Below are 21,765 nucleotides of genomic sequence, written 5' to 3'. Positions count from 1 at the left end.
TCAAAACCATTTAGTGAGGGTGAATTTGTAAAAACATGCATGATGAAGGCAGCTGAGATTGTGTGCCCTGAAAAGCATCAGGCTTTTGTAAATATCAGCCTGACAAGAAACACAGTTGCAGACAGGATTTCCGATCTTTCAGTGGATTTGGACAGCCAGTTGAAGCAAAAAGTAGTCATTTATTGCGTTTTCGGTTGCAATTGATGAAAGCACGGACATTACAGATGTTGCACAACTGGCCATTTTCATCCGCGGAGTTGATGACACATTGACCGTCACCGAGGAGTTCGTGGAGTTGGTGCCGATGACAGATACAACGACAGCAGCTGATATTTTTACCGCACTCGTCGGCGCGCTGGACAGGGTCGGAGTGGACTGGTCCCGCGCTGTCAGCCTGGCTACAGATGGTGTGCCCTCAATGATCAGGAAAAAAAGCAGGCGTTGTGACAAAGTTTAGAGAGAAAGTGCAATCTGCAAATGGAGGACGTGATTTTTTGACTTTTCACTGTATTTTGCACCAGGAGGCTTTGTGTTGCAAGTCATTAAAGATGGATAACGTCATGAAGGTGGTCATCCAAACTGTTAATTTCATCCGATCCAGAAGCCTGAATCACCGTCAGTTTGACAGCCTTCTCAGAGAGAAAGACCACATCTATGGCCTGCCATACCACACTGAGGTAAGATGGTTAAGCCGAGATGCTGAGGCGTTTCTTTGATTTACGAGAATAAATTGAACAGTGTTAGAATTCCATTCCGCAGAATGGATGCAGGACCTTGCATTTATGGTGGATGTTACATAGCACCTGAATAACTTGAACAAACAGCTGCAAGGGCGCAACAAAGTTGTCACGCAGTATTATGACAGCATACGTTCTTTCAAGTTGAAGCTGTCATTGTGGGAGACGCAACTTGCCGGTGGTGATGCAGCTCACTTCCCCTGTCTGAAAAATGTGTGCGCGACCCAACATGTGGCAGACATGAAGCGGTTCAAAGATAAAATAACGGGACTGTTACGGGAGTTTGAGAAACGCTTTCAGATTTTTGGTGAACTGGAGAAAGACTTCAACTTTTTTTGCTCGCCATTCACCGTGAATCCCTCTGATCTGCCCGTCAGCATCCAACTTGAAATAGACTTGCAGTGTGACTCGGATTTGAAGGGCAAATTTGCCGCAGCTGGCTTGGACACATTTAATCAGAATCTCTTGCCAGGTTACCCCAACTTGACAGCCCTCGCTGCAAAACTGTTGTGCATGTTTGGAACCACATATCTTTGTGAGCAAGTTCTCTGTAATGAGCATAAATAAAACAAAGCTGCGCTCAAGGCTCACGCACAAGCACTTGAATCACATCCTGAAGTTGGCTGCCACTCAGGATGTGACGCCTGATATTGATGCGCTGGTGAAAGCTAAAAGATGCCAGGTATCAGGAGTCAAATAAACTATGCAACCCCACTTAAAGTGCTACATGAGACACCCTGATATAGTTCTGTGATCTGTGATATACTTCTGTGAATCACTGAGGCATTGTGTGTTTGTGTGTTGTTTGTCCTCAGAACTTTCAAATAACTTGAGGTGTTTTATGATTAATAGTGATGTTGTGCTTTTGGACACACTGTCCTCAGGCTCCAGCTTTATGTTTATATGTTTTTATGTTGATGTGCTATTGTTTTTATTTTATTTGTATATTTAACCTATTCTTGACTCTGTGGTTCTTGCACTTGTTTGGGGAACAGGATTTCATTCTTTTTATCTACATTTCTGCCTGAGAAATGACCCCCTGATATAGTTCTGTGATCTGTGAAACAGTTCTGTTAATCACTGAGGCATTGTGTGTTTGTGTTCTTTTTCTTTAGAATTTTCAAATAAACTTGACGTGTTTTATGATTAATAGTGATGTTGGGCCCCTGAGCTAAAATGAGTTTGACACCCCTGCTTTAGAAGCTTCTGATAGGCTAATTGACATCATTTGAGTCAATTGGAGGTGTACCTGTGGATGTATTTCAAGGCCTACCTTAAGCTCAGTGACTCTTTGCTTGACATCATGGGAAAATCAAAAGAAATCAGCAAAGACCTCAGAATTATTATTTTTTTTGAACTCCACAAGTCTGGTTCATCCTTGGGAGCAATTTCCAAATGCCTGAAGGTACCATGTTCATCTGTACAAACAATAGTACGCAAGTATAAACACCATGGGCCCACGCAGCACTCATACCGCTCAGGAAGAAGACGCGTTCTGTCTCTGAGAGATTAGCGTACTTTGGTGCGAAAAGTGCAAATCAATCCCAGAACAACAGCAAAGGACCTTGTGAAGATGCTGGAGGAAACAGGTACAAAAGTATCTATATCCACAGTAAAACGAGTCCTATATCGACATAACCTGAAAAGCCGCTCAGCAAGGAAGAAGCCACTGCTCCAAAACCGCCATAAAAAAGCCAGACTACGGTTTGCAACTGCACATGGGGACAAAGATCGTAATTTTTGGAGAAATGTCCTCTGGTCTGATGAAACAAAAATAGAACTGTTTGGCCATAATGACCATCGTTATGTTTGGAGGAAAAAGGGGGGTTTGCAAGCCGAAGAACACCATCCAAAGTGTGAAGCATGGGGGTGGCAGCATCATGCTGTGGGGGTCCTTTGCTGCAGGAGGGACTGGTGCACTTCACAAAATAGATGGCATCATGAGGAAGGAAAATGATGTGGATATATTGAAGCAACATCTCAAGACATCAGTCAGGAAGTTAAAGCTTGGTCACAAATGAGTCTTCCAAATGGACAATGACCCCAAGCATACTTCCAAAGTTGTGGCAAAATGGCTTAAGGACAACAAAGTCAAGGTATTGGAGTGGCCATCACAAAGCCCTGACCTCAATTCTATAGAACATTTGTGGGCAGAGCTGAAAAAGTGTGTGCGAGCAAGGAGGCCTACAAACCTGACTCAGTTACACCAGCTCTGTCAGGAGGAATGGGCCAACTTATTGTGGAAGCTTGTGGAAGGCTACCCGAAACGTTTGACCCAAGTTAAACAATTTAAAGGCAATGCTACCAAATACTAATTGAGTGTATGTCAACTTCTGACCCACTGGGAATGTGATGAAAGAAATAAAAGCTGAAATAAATCACTCCACTATTATTCTGACATTTCACATTCTTAAAATAAAGTGGTGATCCTAACTGACCTAAGACAGGGAATTTTTACTAGGATTAAATGTCAGGAATTGTGAAAAACTGAGTTTATATGTATTTGGCTAAGGTGTATGTAAACTTCCGACTTCAACTGTAAAAAAAAATCTGATTTATGTAGTTCAACTAGTAATTTAACTACATTTTGCAGTAGCTGGGTGGTAGTTGAACTGAATCAAATCTTGGTAGTGTTTTCAGTAGTTAATTATATGTTTTTACCATGTAGCGGTGCAGCTAACTACTGGAACTACACACTACTTTTTTCTGAAACAACAAATATGGGTGAAGTAGGCAAGACTTTCAAAACATTGTGTTGATTCAACCAGTTTGTGCCCAGTGGGATGGCTCCCTGCGGAGGGTAATTCATCAGTAAATAACATCTGTGCTAGATAACAGTTTAGATGTAATAGATTAACCATTGATTCAGAGTTCTTAGAGTATACAGTTCAATGCAAAGATTCATTCTAATTTGAGAGATTAAGGTTATTGGCAGTCCATTAGTCGATTAGTTTGCTAAGCATTAGTAGAAAAGCAATGCATCTGATCTTTTACTAAAAGTGTCAAAGTAATTCCAGAAAGGAGAAGGGCTCTCTTTAAAAGTAATGACAATAGTTAATAGGAAACAATTTAAAATCACTTATTCACAACATGTTAATGCCAACACAGAAACACATTGGTTTAACAGTGAGTGAACTTTGAAAGTGAAATATTATATTTCTTCCAGCTTCCCTGTTCATAGACCTTGGTTGGAAAGCGATTGCAGTTGCGATTGTATTCATTTTCTATTGGGAGTAGTATAATAATAAATAATATAATATGCCATTTAGCAGATGCTTTTATCCAAAGCGACTTACAGTCATGCGTGCATAAACAATTTGTGTATGGGTGGTCCCGGGGATCGAACCCACTACCTTGGCGTTACAAGCGCCGTGCTCTACCAGCTGAGCTACAGAGGACCACAGTAGTAACTCCTCCAGCACTAATGAACCAGTATGTAATCCTGATCTATTATTACAAAGGTGACATTCTCCGGTGTTCATTACGTCCTATACCTGTGACAACGAATCAGTGTCTCTGGGTCTATGAATGTCTGTTTCCCCAGGTGGCAGGTGTGCCACAGGCAGCTGATTGGACAGCTTTCCCCGCTTCAGGGCCAAATAGATTTTCTCTTCAAACACCAATGCAGGGATTCTGGCATTGTGAGTAATTCAAAGAAACCGGCTGTGCACATAATGCCAGAGGTTTTAATTGCAAGTAGAACGCTCTGAGCTCTGCTGTTGCGATTGTGACTGTTCTGATGCTACAGGTGGTCGGTAATTGAAAGAGACACACCAAACAGCTATGAGGCGGCACTGCTTTCTGAACTGAGATTGATACTGCAATGTAGGCCTACACAGGAAAGTACAAGGCTTTTCGATCCCTTGATACCAGTCCAAATGGAGGGCGCTATATGTGGTTGCTAGGTAAACCTCGTCATCTACATGCAAACACACAAGGGAGGAACAGAGTTTGGCAGTAAACTGGCAATAGGCCTATACAGTGCTGTATAATACAGTCACTATAAAATCCATAGGAAACATGATGGCTGTCATTCACAGAGCCTTTCCCAAACAAAAAAAAGATTGCAGTGTTGAAACTGCAATAAAAGTGCCTTAACTGCAGTCGACTGTGGTATTTTGGACGCAGTAATTGCAGAATAACTGCAGTGTAAAGCAGTTGAACTGCACTGTAACTGTAGTCCCGTGTAGCTCAGTTGGTAGAGCATGGCGTTTGCAACGCCAGGGTTGTGGGTTCGTTTCCCACGGGGGTCCAGTATGGAAAAAAATACAAATATATATGTATGCACTCACTAACTGTAAGACGCTCTGGATAAGACCGTCTGCTAAATGACTAAAATGTAAAAATGTAACTGCACTACAGAGGACCACAGTAGTAACTCCTCCAGCACTAATTAACCAGTATGTAATCCTGATCTATTATTACAAAGGTGACATTCTCCGGTGTTCATTACGTCCTATACCTGTATACAGTGGGGAGAACAAGTATTTGATACACTGCCGATTTTGCAGGTTTTCCTACTTACAAAGCATGTAGAGGTCTGTAATTTTTATCATAGGTACACTTCAACTGTGAGAGACTTAATCTAAAACAAAAATCCAGAAAATCACATTGTATGATTTTTAAGTAATTCATTTGCATTTTATTGCATGACATAAGTATTTGATACATCAGAAAAGCAGAACTTAATATTTGGTACAGAAACCTTTGTTTGCAATTACAGAGATCATACGTTTCCTGTAGGTCTTGACCAGGTTTGCACACACTGCAGCAGGGATTTTGGCCCACTCCTCCATACAGACCTTCTCCAGATCCTTCAGGTTTCGGGGCTGTCGCTGGGCAATATGGACTTTCAGCTCCCTCCAAAGATTTTCTATTGGGTTCAGGTCTGGAGACTGGCTAGGCCACTCCAGGACCTTGAGATGCTTCTTACGGAGCCACTCCTTAGTCGCCCTGGCTGTGTGTTTCGGGTCGTTGTCATGCTGGAAGATCCAGCCACGACCCATCTTCAATGCTCTTACTGAGGGAAGGAGGTTGTTGGCCAAGATCTCACGATACATGGCCCCATCCATCCTCCCCTCAATACGGTGCAGTCGTCCTGTCCCCTTTGCAGAAAAGCATCCCCAAAGAATGATGTTTCAACCTCCATGCTTCACGGTTGGGATGGTGTTCTTGGGGTTGTACTCATCCTTCTTCTTCCTCCAAACACGGCGAGTGGAGTTTAGACCAAAAACCTCTATTTTTGTCTCATCAGACCACATGACCTTCTCCCATTCCTCCTCTGGATCATCCAGATGGCCATTGGCAAACTTCAGACGGGCCTGGACATGCGCTGGCTTGAGCAGGGGGACTTGCGTGCGCTGCAGGATTTTAATCCATGACGGCGTAGTGTGTTACTAATGGTTTTCTTTGAGACTGTGGTCCCAGCTCTCTTCAGGTCATTGACCAGGTCCTGCTGTGTAGTTCTGGGCTGATCCCTCACCTTCCTCATGATCATTGATGCCCCACGAGGTGAGATCTTGCATGGAGCCCCAGACCAAGGGTGATTGACCGTCATCTTGAACTTCTTCCATTTTCTAATAATTGCGCCAACAGTTGTTGCCTTCTCACCAAGCTGCTTGCCTATGGTCCTGTAGCCCATCCCAGCCTTGTGCAGGTCTACAATTTTATCCCTGATGTCCTTACACAGCTCTCTGGTCTTGGCCATTGTGGAGAGGTTAGAGTCTGTTTGATTGAGTGTGTGGACAGGTGTCTTTTATACAGATAACAAGTTCAAACAGGTGCAGTTAATACAGGTAATGAGTGGAGAACAGGAGGGCTTCTTAAAAAAGAAGAAACAGGTCTGTGAGAGCCGGAATTCTTACTGGTTGGTAGGTGATCAAATACTTATGTCATGCAATAAAATGCAAATTAATTACTTAAAAATCATACAATGTGATTTTCTGGATTTTTGTTTTAGATTCCGTCTCTCACAGTTGAAGTGTACCTATGATACAAATTACAGACTTCTACATGCTTTGTAAGTAGGAAAACCTGCAAAATCGGCAGCGTATCAAATACTTGTTCTCCCCACTGTATGTATGCACTCACTAACTGTAAGACGCTCTGGATAAGACCGTCTGCTAAATGACTAAAATGTAAATGTAAAAATGTAACTGCACTTACACTGCAAAAAAATTATATATATATATTTTGGCTGCAGTATTTGTAGCGTACTGCAGTTGTACTGCAATCTTTTTTCGTAAGGGTTTGTATTCGTTTCTGTGTACAGTGTGCTCACAACACAGTAAAACGCTGTCCTAAGGTTAAACAGACCATGTGGAATTGTGCACCAGAGGGTAAGGCAGCTTGTCTGTCTGCTGGTCTAGAGAGGAACATCAGCAGAGACAAGGGACCATGACCTCAAGCTGTCGCGAGTTGTGGAAGTAGTAAATCAGTGATCGCTAAAAGACGGTGCTCAAAGACGGTGCTGGTACGCATGAGTGTTCACGCAGGACAGAAGGTCAAACATACCCGGCCCTGTCACTGTCCTCTTAATAGAAGCAACTTCAGTGGAACAAAATACCATCCTTGGTTCTATTCATGAACCTCTTTTGATAATAGCGACTTGTTTTTCAATGGCTTATATGACTTTATACGGCATGACGGTAGGCTACTAAAAGCATCCAAGATGTAAGCGTTGACGTCAGTCCGAACGTTTCAGTGACTGTGTGAGTGCATCACTACTAGATATATTTAACAGGACACTCAATGCACATAAAATAACACTAATTAATCTAATTGCTGATGACTATTGCTAATGATAAGTACCTCTTGACTTGCATGTGATTCAGATAATCACGTCAAATCCTTCAAATGAATCACCTCCGTAAAAAGCATTTAGCTTCTCTTCTTTGATATCTAGGTCGTAGAATAATAATTTTTGCTTCAAATACTTGATATTTTTCCAGGTCAAATACTGTAAAATTTTTTTTTTTTTTCATATTCTAGTTGTTGAGCAGATACACACACTGTTGTTTAAAACAATACTGACAAATCCATAATCCAATACCCATCTGGTATTACGAGGGGGTCCAGACATTGCAACACATTGCCATGGCTCTGTGGATTCTCAACAACCTGCAGGGGTTCACATTCATCAGCCTGATTTTGTGACCTGACTCTTTATCTTACCATTCTTCCCTATGGCAAAGTACTCAATATCTGTATCAACTTATTGGAAGCAGCAAACAGTGAGCACATTATTATTTTTAATATCTATAAAAGCTGGATTTCAGCATGTTTCTATCAAAGAAAATGGACATCAGCAAAACTGTATAACGAACCTACGTGCCACTATTCATGCACACATTCTGAAGCCTTGTGAGTGAACCTAGTGAAGCTATGTCACAGAGTCAGTGGACTGGAATACAACTCCTTGACAGAAATGCCTGCCAGGAGAAATCCAACAGATTGCAGCATTTTGTTTATGTTCACAGGAGGTTGGTAGCACCTTAATTGGGCAGGACGGGCTCATGGTAAAGGCTGGAGCGGAGTCAGTGGAATGGTATCAAATACATCAAACACCTGGTGTCCACATATTTGATCCCATTCCATTCTCTACGTTCTGGACATTATTATGAGCCGACATTATGAGCTTATAGGGAGACGCTTACCTTATATCTGAGACCAGTGCGGTTATACCTTTAATATTAGGCCTACAGGAATGCAAAGGCAAAACATTTGAGAAGGTAAAAACTCCATGCACGAAACATGAAATTATAAATAATTATCGGACTATAGGATTTTCATGCAGGATTCCTGTTGGATGACCTGCAGGATTTCCTGTCAATTTTCCAAACACTCACTTGGGTGAATCCGTCACTGAATACAGTCCCTCCTTTGAGTAACTATTTGATTTGTTCGTTCCTCCTTTGAGTAACTCAAAAGCTACTTTTCAGTTTGGCAACTTTCAAGTTTGGCAACATAACAAACTTGGCAGATTGTTCCGAGCCAATATCTGTATGTGTGTGTATGTGGTGTCATTGTAGGTGTGTGAATGTGTGGTAGAGACTTGTGACAACACTAAAGATGCCCACATTTGAATCCATTATGCCCAGTAGTGGCCCACACAGCCATTATCAACACAATATTGTGTAGAAATATTGTTAACCCTAACAATGCAGGAACCTTGTTGGTCTATTCAGTCTCAAATCTATTCGCTTTATTGAAACCAAAGATTGTACAGGGTGAAACATGGTCTATTTGAATAACTGAAAACCCCTGAACAATTATTATTTCTTTACTCTCTATGCAAAACATCCATTTAAGGATCACCAATAAATATTCAGATCATCCATCAAGATCACAAAACATTGGTTCCATTTAACTATTGAAGAAAATAACCATGAAAGACATGTTTTGCTTGTTTAATGGATTTAAATGCCAACCTTCTGAGTATAGGGGGCATAATGCACTTTGTGCACCAACAATTTATCACAAGCCATTGTAGATCTCATTCTACTGACAGATGAAATAAGCTGGACTATAAAGATATCCTATGCACTAACTCTTCTCATGTATAATCCTTTATTTATCCAAACGTGACATGGCATTTATTAACACTTATACTGTCGGTCACATGCCCTTTAAAGCCACACACTGTCAAATGTGCATTCCATCAGACTCAGGAGTGAGCCACCAGCAAAAACATAAACAATGTAGCAAATTAATACCCCTGACATTTTCTTAGCAAATAGTACTTTATTTGCTATTTGCCAATACACATCCTCTAGAAAATATGACATTCCATGAGACCATCAATAGGCCTACTTTTGTTGTTATGGTAAGACAGTTGTAGGTAGCTAATCCTTCAAATTAATCGTGTATATCATTGAAATGGCAACAGTAGCCAGTGTGTAAAATGTCACCTCCAGAGGGTGTGGTTACGATACGACGTTCAGATGCCTATCAAACCACCAGCCCCAAATCCCAAAATGAACCGTGTGTAGGCTACAAGATCGGACACCTGTCGATCCAATCTAACTTTTAAGTTATCAACAATCCTAATAGGCTAGTGGACAATATTTACGCATTGCCCTTTTGTGTTTCACAAACACCATCAAGGAAGAATATTCATGGTTAAATGCGCGAGTCCGTTTATACGCCCTGTGTTATTTGCATAGAGTCTGTATTAAGCATAGGCTACTCACCCAGAAGATAGTGGAATATAAAATGAGGGCGAACTTTAGAAAGACGTAGGAGAACTTCTCGCAATATCTGACATCGTTGGACATGTTTGATCGCTCTTTCGATTCCGAACGTTGAACTTCCTGTTTCTTGTCCTCCACACCTGGAACTCTGTAAAAGCACCACCTGCCAGCAGTAAATATGATTTGACTGATAGACAGACGCCCCAATTAGGACACTGCGAATAATGACTGGAGCACTTCAGCCACTGTGCCTTCTGTTTTTAGTAGGGTAATTTAGTCGGTTTACTTCATACGTTTCCATTTTTGCGTTTCCCTGAATGTTCCTGTATTTCAGTTATTAAGGCAACATAATACGTTTTATGTTGCTCTGTTGGTAGAAATTCAAAGATGTAGCCAAAAGTTTCTGAAATTACACACCAAACATATTTACTCGTAATTAACCTTTTAGTATTCATTTATATGGATGTAGGCTACATTGTATAAAACACCTGGTTTTAATAGAGGCCTATACCAATATTATTGTTGCTTCCCCTTGTTTTAAATGCAACATGCAACAATTTCAAAGATTTGACTGAGTTATAGTTCATATAAGGAAATGAGTCCTCTGAAATAAATAAATTAGGCCCTAATCTATGGATTTCATATGACTGGGAATACAGATATGCATCTGTTGGTCACAAATACCTTTAAAAAAAAAGGTTGGGGTGTGGATCAGAAAACCAGTCAGTATCTGGTGACCACCATTTGCTGCGACATCTCCTTCGCATAGGCTGTTCATCAGGCTGTTGATTGTGGCCTGTGAAATGTTGTCCCACTCCTCTTCAATGGCTGTGCGAAGTTGTTGGATATTGGCTGGAACTGGGACACGCTGTCATACACGTCGATCCAGATCATCCCAAACATGCTCAATGGATGACATGTTTGGTAAGTATGCAGACCATTGAAGAACTGGGACATTTTCAGCTTCCAGGAATTGTGTACAGATCCTTGCGACATGGGGCCATTCATTATCATGCTGAAACATGAGGTGATGGTGGCGGATGAATGGCACGACAATGGGCCTCAGGATCTGGTTACGGTATCCCTGTGCATTCAAATTGCCATCGATAAAATGCAATTGTGTTCACTGTCCGTAGTTTATGCCTGCCCATACCATAATCCCACCGGCACCATGGGGCACTCTGTTGACAATGTTGACATCAGCAAACCGCTCGCCCACACGACGCCATCTGCCCGGTTAGTTGAAACCATGATTTATTCATGAAGAGCACACTTCTCCAGCGTGCCAGTGGCCATCAAAGGTGAGCATTTGCCCACTAAAGTCGGTTACGACGCCGAACAGCAGCCAGGTCAAGACCTTGGTGAGGACGATGAGCACGCAGATGAGCTTCCCTGAGACGGTTTCTGACAGTTTGTGCAGAAATTCTTCAGTTGTGCAAACCCATAATTTCATCAGTTGTCTGGGTGGCTGGTCTCAGACGATCCCGCAGGTGAAGGAGATCCTGGGCTGGACATACTGCCAAATTCTCTAAAATGACATTGGTAGGCTTATGGTAGAGAAATTAACATTAAATTATCTGGAAACAGCTCTGGTGGACATTCCTGCAGTCAGCATGCCAATTGCACGTTCCCTCAAAACTTCAGACATCTGTTGCATTTTGTTGTGTGACAACTGCACATTTTAGAGTGGCCTCTTTATTGTCCCCAGCACAAGGTGCACCTGTGTAATGATCATGTTGTTTAATCAGCTTCTTGATATGCCACACCTGTCAGGTGGATGGATTATCTTGGCAAAAGAGAAATGCTCAGTAACAGGGATGTAAACAAATTTGTGCACAGAATTTGAGAGAAAAAGCTTTTTGTGCATAAAGAACATTTCTGGGCTCTTTTATTTCAGCTCATGAAACATGGGACCAACACTTTACATGTTGTGCTTATATTTTTGTTCAGTGTGCAATCATTGATGTGGTTATTTGTAAGATTGTCTATAGATGGGTTAGCAGACGTCACGAAAACGATGCACACGCTTCAATTGGGCAGAAGTCAGTGAGTTGTGATTCTGAATGGCCAGATAGCTACCAACAATGACAAGAAACTGCCATGTGGGGAATCGTAAGTGGCTCATTTCAGCTAGTTTCATCTTGTTCTTGATTTTTTGGGTGTTTTGACTGATTTCATGTCAATGCTAATATGGCACAAATTCGCTAGTGAAATAACCAACTGTAACGATGTATTTGCGAGACAACAAGTGCAAATGTATTTATGTTTTCAATAAACATTGGAGACGAAATATAGTTTACATGTTGTCAACCATCTAAGCCAACCATGTCTGTTTTGCCCAATAGTTGCGCACGTGTCGGTTTTGTTGCTAAACAACCAACCCGTCTATAGCAGGGATGGGCATCTGGGGGCCCCGTGGGCACCCCTTTTGAAGTCCCTCTGATCAATTTCCTTGTAGTAATCGTTGTCTAATTACCGCCTGGGGGGGCCTCATTGATTTTGTTAGTCAGTCTCACTCAGATATCATATTAAAAACTGCAAACATTTCTCTCCCCCCTATGGCAGAATGTGTAGAATTGCACAAAATGTGCTGTAAAACAGCTGGCGGCACAACTGCGGCCCCTCATGATGAGTTCAGATTTTTTGGGGGCACCCATCCCAATCAAAGTTGCCCATCCCTGGTCTATAAGGTACTGTCAAATGCAAATGTGATAGGATAGGCCCTGTCAAATGTGATAGGATAGGCCCTGTCAAATGTGATAGGATTGGCCCTGCCAAATGTGGCGAAATTAGATACTATTATGAATTTAGAAACCAAAACTTGAAACTTCATGCAGAAAGGTATTGCCCATTTTTCAATATCTTGTCAGCAGAGTTACTTTTCAGAGAAAATTGTGAATTTCACAACGTGGCTGAACAATATCTAAGTCTGCTGAACCATTAGACCAACAATTCCATCCTTCTGTTTTGCCTCGATGGGAGGATTCATCACAGATCTATTTTGATTCATTTTGGCTTGATGGTGTTTGTCTCACGGATGTATGGTACTTGGATGGTACCCAGACAGTGGATTTAATATTGTTGATTTTAGACAGTGAGTTTAAATAAGCTTTTATTAAACCTTTTCTAGCCACATACTCTATTGACTTTGTGAGTTGTTTCAGTTCTGGCAAGCTACATGAAATAGAATGGCACTTATCTGTTATGTTGAGCCTGAGGCATAGGGGAGTAGTTGGACTCTGCAGCCTCCTCTGCATTCAGATATCATGTTCGGCTTTTGAACAACCCGGACATAGTACTAATCCCCAGATTGTATAATCTAATATCAATCAATATGATATACAGTGGCTTGCGAAAGTATTCACCCCCCTTGGCATTTTTCCTATTTTGTTGCCTTACAACCTGGAATTAAAATTTATTTTTGGGGGGTTTGTATCATTTGATTTACACAACATGCCTACCACTTTGAAGATGCAAAATCTTTTTTTTGTGAAACCAACAAGAAATAAGACAAAAAAACAGAACTTGAGCGTGCATAACTATTCTGTAATTGCCACATTTTGCAGCAATTACAGCTGCAAGTCTCTTGGGGTATGTCTCTATAAGCTTGGCACATCTAGCCACTGGGATTTTTGCCCATTCTTCAAGGCAAAACTGCTCCAGCTCCTTCAAGTTGGATGGGTTCCGCTGGTGTACAGCTATCTTTAAGTCATACCACAGATTCTCAATTGGATTGAGGTCTGGGCTTTGACTAGGCCATTCAAAGACATTTAAATGTTTCCCCTTAAACCACTCCAGTGTTGCTTTAGCAGTATGCTTAGGGTCATTGTCCTGCTGGAAGGTGAACCTCCGTCCCAGTCTCAAATCTCTGATTTCCCTCAATAATTTCCCTGTATTTAGCGCCATCCATCATTCCTTCAATTCTGACCAGTTTCCCAGTCCCTGCCGATGAAAAACATCCCCACAGCATAATGCCACCACCACCATGCTTCACTGTGGGGATGGTGTTCTCTGGGTGATGAGAGGTGTTGGGTTTGCGCCAGACATAGCATTTTCCTTGATGGCCAGAAAGCTCAATTTTAGTCTCATCTGACCAGAGTACCTTCTTCCATATGTTTGGGGAGTCTCCCACATGGCTTTTGGCGAACACCAAACATGTTTGCTTATTTTTTTCTTTAAGCAATGGCTTTTTTTCTGGCCACTCTTCCGTAAAGCCCAGCTCTGTGGAGAGTACGGCTTAAAGTGGTCCTATGGACAGATACTCCAATCACCGCTGTGGAGCGTTGCAGCTCCTTCAGGGTTATCTTTGGTCTCTTTGTTGCCTCTCTGATTAATGCCCTCCTTGCCTGGTCTGTGAGTTTTGGTAGGCGGCCCTTTCTTGGCAGGTTTGTTATGGTGCCATATTCTTTCCATTTCTTTATAATGGATTTAATGGTGCTCCGTGGGATATTCAAAGTTTCTGATTTTTTTTATAACCCAACCCTGATCTGTACTTCTCCACAACTTTGTCCCTGACCTGTTTGGAGAGCTCCTTGGTCTTCATGGTGCCGCTTGCTTGGTGGTGCCCCTTGCTTAGTGGTGTTGCAGACTCTGGGGCCTTTCAGAACAGGTGTATATATACTGAGATCATGTGACACTTAGATTGCACACAGGTGGACTTTATTTAACTAATTATGTGACGTCTGAAGGTAATTGGTTGCACCAGATCTTATTTAGGGGCTTCATAGCAAAGGGGGTGAATACATATGCACGCACCACTTTTCCGTTATTTATTTATTTTGAATTTTTTTAAACAAGTTATTCATTTTTTTTCACTTCACCAATTTGGACTATTTTGTGTATGTCCATTACATGAAATACAAATAAAAATCCATTTAAATGACAGGTTGTAATGCAACAAAATAGGAAAAACGCCAAGGGGGATGAATACTTTTGCAAGGCACTGTACTGTAGGTAGATACACAGTTATGTTACTACATGTATGGTGACCCCGGTCTGCACTGTGGCTACCTCCATTGAATTAATTCCATCGTATTAATCAAATCTCATAAAGGAATAAAACTACCCAATTCAGGGCTAACCCAAAATATTCTAATGCTATGCTACACTAATGCAATAAATCACTAATTGCTTTAACCCATTTGCAATGGAGAAGTTGATACCTGAAAAAAGTGCAAATGTCAGACTACATGGCATCAATAATGCTATATTAACCCATGAGTTTGATGATATTTGGCCACATTGTAGTTAAACCTCTTTACCCGTATCACTTAGAATGAAGCCATTTGGTTGAAAGAGCCCATTGCAGACTGATGCCACTCCTATCTGTGTGCCTGTTTTGCTTTCATTGTGTTCTGCATGTTCCTGGACCTCTGTTGTGTGAGGCTATATTTGTAGGCTATTTGTTATTGACAGTACTTCTAAAAATCAGATGCTATTGTTGAAAGTGTGCACCTGTGCTATCACAGCTGTTGTATCATACTGAAACGTCAAACCCTACACTGATTACATTGTAGGCTCGTGCGCACATTCCAAACCGCTGGCTCTCCAACCACCGCTGGCAGCTCAGCTTTACGCACGCGCCACTGGCAAGGCTCACAAGGTTCTGTGGAGATGACGCGCACTTCAGCGGGTGCTTACCGTTACTCAGAAGATAGCAGGAGAGCCGGAGAGGGTTCTTGGACTTCACAACACCTGAATGGTTTTGAAATTGTGATTTTTGTTCAAGAAGCGGACAATGTTACCGAGGATGACATCGGAACGAATCATTCATTGTCCAAAACGCCAAAGGGATTTTGTCTAGTGTGATATAGAGATGGATATAACAACGTCGGAACCGCTCAACGTCTCAACAACCATATATTTTCAGGATTATGGAAACGAGACGACCATCAATCGTTTTCAACAGCCGGATTGGCAAGTGGCACTGTGGGCAATTGCTTATTCACTGATAGTGATTGTGTCCGTTACAGGAAATGTCACTGTAATTTGGATAATTTTGGCCCACAAAAGAATGAGAACAGTGACTAACTATTTTATAGTAAATCTAGCATTCTCGGACGTTTCAATGGCTACTTTCAACACTGTCTTCAATTTTGTCTATGCTATGCACAACGACTGGTACTTCGGGTTGGGATACTGTAGGTTTCAGAACTTCTATCCCATCACAGCAATGTTCTCAAGCATTTATTCTATGGCAGCTATTGCGGTTGACCGGTAAGAACACACAACGAGCCTTGCTATTACGTGATACAGACTACTCTAGTCCGTAGAGACCACACAATTGTCCAGGGACATCAAAAGTTACAATTTCCACACCGACCATGGTGAATTTCTTCAAATTACGCACGTTCCCAAGAAGACATATAATCAATCTTATCAACAATGGCTGCATCACTCAGATACATGACTAATGAAGCTACTTGTCATTGAAGTGGACAATAATCCAATAATCATCACGTGCAGATTTTGTATTATATTTCTGATTTATAATAATATGTTTTTCCAATATAGCCTACTGAGCACTGGAGATGCTAAGAGTACAATACATTATAATTCTTATATTGTTTTAATTTGCTTAGCAACACAAGATTTTCAAATAGTCCATTTATCGCTTCACCGGGTTTTATCGTCTTGTCTGGGTGAGTGTTTAACACAGTGCATGTCTGTCTGTGCGCGCTATCCTACCTAAACCCACCTATTATGTTCATAACGGGACAATTCGTATATTACTGTGGAACTATACTGTTTAACTTGTGTGTTATACATTGGCTTAAAATCTCTCTCTCACTGTGCGTGTTTTCACGATATTAATGGCATTCAGTCAGATATTTCGTTGACAGCCGGTTAATTCTGGTTGCAACATCACCCTGAAATCAGCACCACATCCTTTTGTATTCAATTAGAAATATCTTAATGAGTTCAACCTACGATTGTAGACATTGCTGTTTTCAAAGCTCTCATGAACAGAAATTATGTCATATATTACAGAATGAGGACCCTCCCATTCACTCATCATGACAGTGAGATTCGGATGAGTGAGTGTCACCAGGGTTTTCAGGACATTTCATTTACATTTTAGTCATTTAGCAGAGGCTCTTATCCAGAGCGACTTACAGTTAGTGAGTGCATACCTTTTCATATTGGCCCCCCGTGGGAATCGAACCCACAACCCTGGCGTTGCAAGCGCCATGCTCTATCAACTGAGCTACACAGGACTATATGCAGCCTTGTTGACAAAATGTCAGTCTTCAGCAGTCTAAGCAGCCAATGACATGCACTGTTATAGGTCTTTGACTGTCCCTGACCTTTGCTTGGTTCTCTTCCACAGATACATGGCCATAATCTACCCTTTGAAACTAAGGCTATCCTCCACGTCCACCAAGATTGTGATTGGTCTCATCTGGGCGGTGGCATTCTCCCTGGCGTTCCCCCAGTGTTACTACTCTGTCACCCAGTATTATCCACCACGGACTATCTGTATGGTCAACTGGCCTGATGACTATGGTGGGAAACACCATCTCACGTGAGACACCCACAGTACCGTTCTCAGGAATGTGTCTGTCTAGATCAGGGATGGGCAACTCCAGTCCTCGGGGGGCTGATTGGCGTCACAGTTTTGCTCCAGCCCCAGCTAACACACCTGACAATAATCAACTAATCATGATCTTCAGTTTAGAATGCAATTAGTTTAATCAGCTGTGTTTGCTAGGGAGGGGGGGAAAGTGTGACATCACTCCTGCCCCTGAGGACTGGAGTTACCCATCCCTGGTCTAAATGTACACTCTTAGAAAAAAGGGTTCCAAAAGGGTTCTGCGGATGTCCCCATAGGAGAACCCTTTCTGGTTCCAGGTAAAACCCTTTTTGATTCCAGGTAGAACTCTTTTGGGTTCCATGTAGAACCTTCTGTGGAAAGGAACCAAAATGTTTCTACCTGGAACCAAAAGGGGTTCTTCAAAGGGTTATTCTATGGGGACACCCGAAGATCCCTTTTTGGTTCTAGATAGCACCTTTATTTTCTAAGATTGTAGTTGCTATAATGGCAACATAGATCAAAGTGTCTTCTTTTCATGGTTAGAAATAGATGCTTGATTTTTTTTATGTTCAATACTTCAAAGTCTCTATTAGAAAGGGATGTTTCAAGCCCAAGCCCACGTTATTCCATACTGTGTCAGTAATACTTGACCCTGAACATTGTCCTACTGTCTCGCAGATACCAGATAGCCATGATCATACTGATCTACCTGCTCCCCCTGCTGGTGATGTTGGTCACCTACAGCCTCATTGGCCAGACACTTTGGGGCAGTGAGATACCAGGGGAGGCCTCAGACCACTACCAGAACCAGATCCAGGCCAAACGCAAGGTCAGCTATGTCATATTGATGCAAAACCTTGACTGAACAGTCTAAAAGAACCTGCATTTTTAAAAAGTGTATCTCTCTATTTACTGAAAGCACTGTGTCCAGTAGTCTACCAGTATGGTCATTGCATATGCATACCAAACAAAGACAAACACTTCAAATGCTTGAGCTGCACTAAAACAAGTGCTTAGACCCAGGTCTGGTGCATGTATATGCCATGGTATCAGAGATGCTCTGCTGTCTCAGTGTGTTGTGCTGTCTCAGTGTGATGTGTTGTCTCAATGTGATGTGCTGTCTCAGTGTGTTGTGCTGTCTCAGTGTGTTGTGTTGTCTCAGTGTGTTGTGCTGTCTCAGTGTGATGTGTTGTCTCAGTGTGTTGTGCTGTCTCAGTGTGTTGTGCTGTCTCAGTGTGTTGTGTTGTCTCAGTGTGTTGTGCTGTCTCAGTGTGTTGTGCTGTCTCAGTGTGATGTGTTGTCTCAGTGTGTTGTGTTGTCTCAGTGTGTTGTGCTGTCTCAGTGTGATGTGTTGTCTCAGTGTGTTATGCTGTCTCAGTGTGTTGTGTTGTCTCAGTGTGATGTGTTGTCTCAGTGTGTTATGCTGTCTGTGTGTTGTGTTGTCTCAGTGTGTTGTGTTGTCTCAGTGTGTTGTGCTGTCTCAGTGTGTTGTGCTGTCTCAGTGTGTTGTGTCGTCTCAGTGTGATGTGCTGTCTCAGTGTGGTGCCGTCTCAGTGTGTTGTGTTGTGCTCCATGTAGGTGGTGAAGATGATGATAGTGGTGGTGATGACCTTCGCCCTTTGCTGGCTGCCCTACCACATCTACTTCATCCTGGGCAGCTTCAACAATGAGATCTACATGCAGACGTACATCCAGCAGGTCTACCTGGCCATCTTCTGGCTGGCCATGAGCTCCACCATGTACAACCCCATCATCTACTGCTGCCTCAACCAAAGGTAAAGCTATGCTACATCACTACGCTCATCTTGTGGCAGTGGTATGGTACTGTATCATAGATTCAACAACCTAAAAAGCCACATTCAAGTTGCACTTTTTTTTTATGAAGCAGAAAAGCAAGAGTTAATTCTGAATGTTTATCAACGTTAGCTGGCTAACTTTGGGCTATTCCCATTGGCATCTCTCTTTTCTAGGTTTCGCTCGGGGTTCCGTCACGCTTTCAGCTGGGTCCCCTTCGTCAAGGTGTCGGAGGAGGACAAGATGGAGCTGCAGCACACACGGACCTTCAGGATGACCCGCACCAAGAACACTGTGGTCCGCCCACAACTCCACCCAACATGATGACCACACAACAGTCAAGCTCATGAAAAGCTGAGGACATATTCAAGTGCAGCTGCTAGGAGAAGTCAAGTGAAACAAATCATGTTATTATTGTGGACAGTCAAGATAGGTGTAGTGAAATGTGTTTGTTTTACAGGGTCAGCCATAGTAGTATGGCACCCCTGGAGCAAATTGGGGATAAGTGCCTTCCTCAAGGTCACATCGGCAGATTCTTCGGCTCGGGTATTCAAACCAGCGACCTTTCGTTTACTGGCCCAACGCTCTAACCACTAGGCTACTGCCCCAATGGTAAGGAGAACTCCCATGGCACCATGCCTTGTCTGTTGCAGTGTTTAGGTAGTGATATTATTTGTGTTGTTTTAGCGTAATATTGGTTTATGTTGTGTCACCTGGCTTTGTAGACCACATTGTGAAACGTGCAAGTGAACCCAGTTATAAATATTCACTGAAATATCAAGTAACTGACAAAGGAGACAGATAAATTAACACAAACACACACACTGTTAAATTTTACAGAAATGAATGATGGGGTAACATCTGCCGCAATATGATTTGAGGATTGGACTGTGATATATAAATAAATAAAAATGACACAGAATATCCCCAATTGACCTCTGAACTATGGAACCACTGTATCTCCTGAGACTGTTCTTGGGGAAATGAAAGTTCTCCACTAGAATATACTTTGAGTTTATTTAAACTTTTACAGGGACAGTACACATGAATCAACGTTTCAGTAAAAGTGCCGGTTTTAGCCAGCCGGCTGATTTTCAACCACAGTCCCTGGGCAGGTTATTAAAAACTATTACAATAACAATACAGACAGACAATGAGTAGTGAACACATGCAGAGCAACATAGAACAAGCAACACATAGCAGACAGACAGACAGAGCAACATAGGACAAGTAACACATAGCAGACAGACAGACAGAGCAACATAGGACAAGTAACACATAGCAGACAGACAGACAGAGCAACATAGGACAAGTAACACATAGCAGACAGACAGAGCAACATAGGACAAGCAACACATAGCAGACAGACAGACAGAGCAACATAGGACAAGTAACACATAGCAGACAGACAGAGCAACATAGGACAAGCAACACATAGCAGACAAACAGACAGAGCAACATAGGACAAGCAACACATAGCAGACAGACAGACAGAGCAACATAGGACAAGCAACACATAGCAGACAGACAGACAGAGCAACATAGGACAAGCAACACATAGCAGACAGACAGAGCAACATAGGACAAGCAACACATAGCAGACAGACAGACAGAGCAACAGAGGACAAGTAACACATAGCAGACAGACAGAGCAACATAGGACAAGCAACACATAGCAGACAAACAGACAGAGCAACATAGGACAAGCAACACATAGCAGACAGACAGACAGAGCAACATAGGACAAGCAACACATAGCAGACAGACAGACAGAGCAACATAGGACAAGCAACACATAGCAAACAGACAGACAGAGCAACATAGGACAAGCAACACATAGCAGACAGACAGACAGAGCAACAGAGGACAAGTAACACATAGCAGACAGACAGAGAAACATAGGACAAGTAACACATAGCAGACAGACAGATAGAGCAACAGAGGACAAGCAACACATAGCAGACAGACAGAGCAACATAGGACAAGCAACACATAGCAGACAGAAAGACAGAGCAACATAGGACAAGTAACACATAGCAGACAGACAGAGCAACAGAGGACAAGCAACACATAGCAGACAGACAGACAGAGCAACATAGGACAAGCAATACATAGCAGACAGAGCAACAGAGGACAAGTAACACATAGCAGACAGACAGACAGAGCAACATAGGACAAGTAACACATAGCACAGACAGAGCAACATAGGACAAGTAACACATAGCAGACAGACAGACAGAGTAACAGAGGACAAGTAACACATAGCAGACAGACAGACAGCGCAACATAGGACAAGCAACACATAGCAGACAGACAGACAGAGCAACATAGGACAAGCAACACATAGCAGACAGACAGACAGAGCAACAGAGGACAAGTAACACATAGCAGACAGACAGACAGAGCAACATAGGACAAGTAACACATAGCAGACAGACAGACAGAGCAACAGAGGACAAGTAACACATAGCAGACAGACAGACAGAGCAACATAGGACAAGTAACACAT

At 42.3% G+C, this 21,765-nt stretch overlaps 2 protein-coding genes across 2 annotated transcripts in view; one reads left to right on the top strand and one right to left on the bottom strand.

Annotated features, from left to right (window-relative positions):
* Nucleotides 1-10,114, bottom strand: part of LOC121547698 (tetraspanin-15) — a 43,858-nt gene extending 33,744 nt beyond the window's left edge. Inside the window, exon 1 of the mRNA XM_041859092.2 lies at nt 9,929-10,114. Within this exon, the coding sequence (XP_041715026.1) occupies nt 9,929-10,012 (84 nt within the window). The 5' untranslated portion in view covers nt 10,013-10,114. The remainder of the gene's footprint in view (nt 1-9,928) is intronic.
* Nucleotides 10,115-15,599: 5,485 nt separating this feature from the next.
* Nucleotides 15,600-20,462, top strand: LOC121548025 (neuromedin-K receptor-like). The gene is made up of 5 exons (XM_041859426.2): nt 15,600-16,144; nt 17,259-17,453; nt 18,141-18,291; nt 19,041-19,237; nt 19,433-20,462. The coding sequence occupies exons 1-5, from the start codon at nt 15,744-15,746 to the stop codon at nt 19,578-19,580; spliced, it is 1,092 nt and encodes a 363-aa protein (XP_041715360.2). The 5' UTR covers nt 15,600-15,743; the 3' UTR covers nt 19,581-20,462.
* The last annotated feature ends 1,303 nt before the right edge of the window (nt 20,463-21,765 follow it).

Source organism: Coregonus clupeaformis, chromosome 31 (genome assembly GCF_020615455.1).
Source record: "Coregonus clupeaformis isolate EN_2021a chromosome 31, ASM2061545v1, whole genome shotgun sequence".
NCBI lineage: Eukaryota > Metazoa > Chordata > Actinopteri > Salmoniformes > Salmonidae > Coregonus > Coregonus clupeaformis.
The sequence above is the reverse complement of the archived record's forward strand: the minus strand, read 5'-3'. Positions and strand labels throughout refer to the sequence as shown.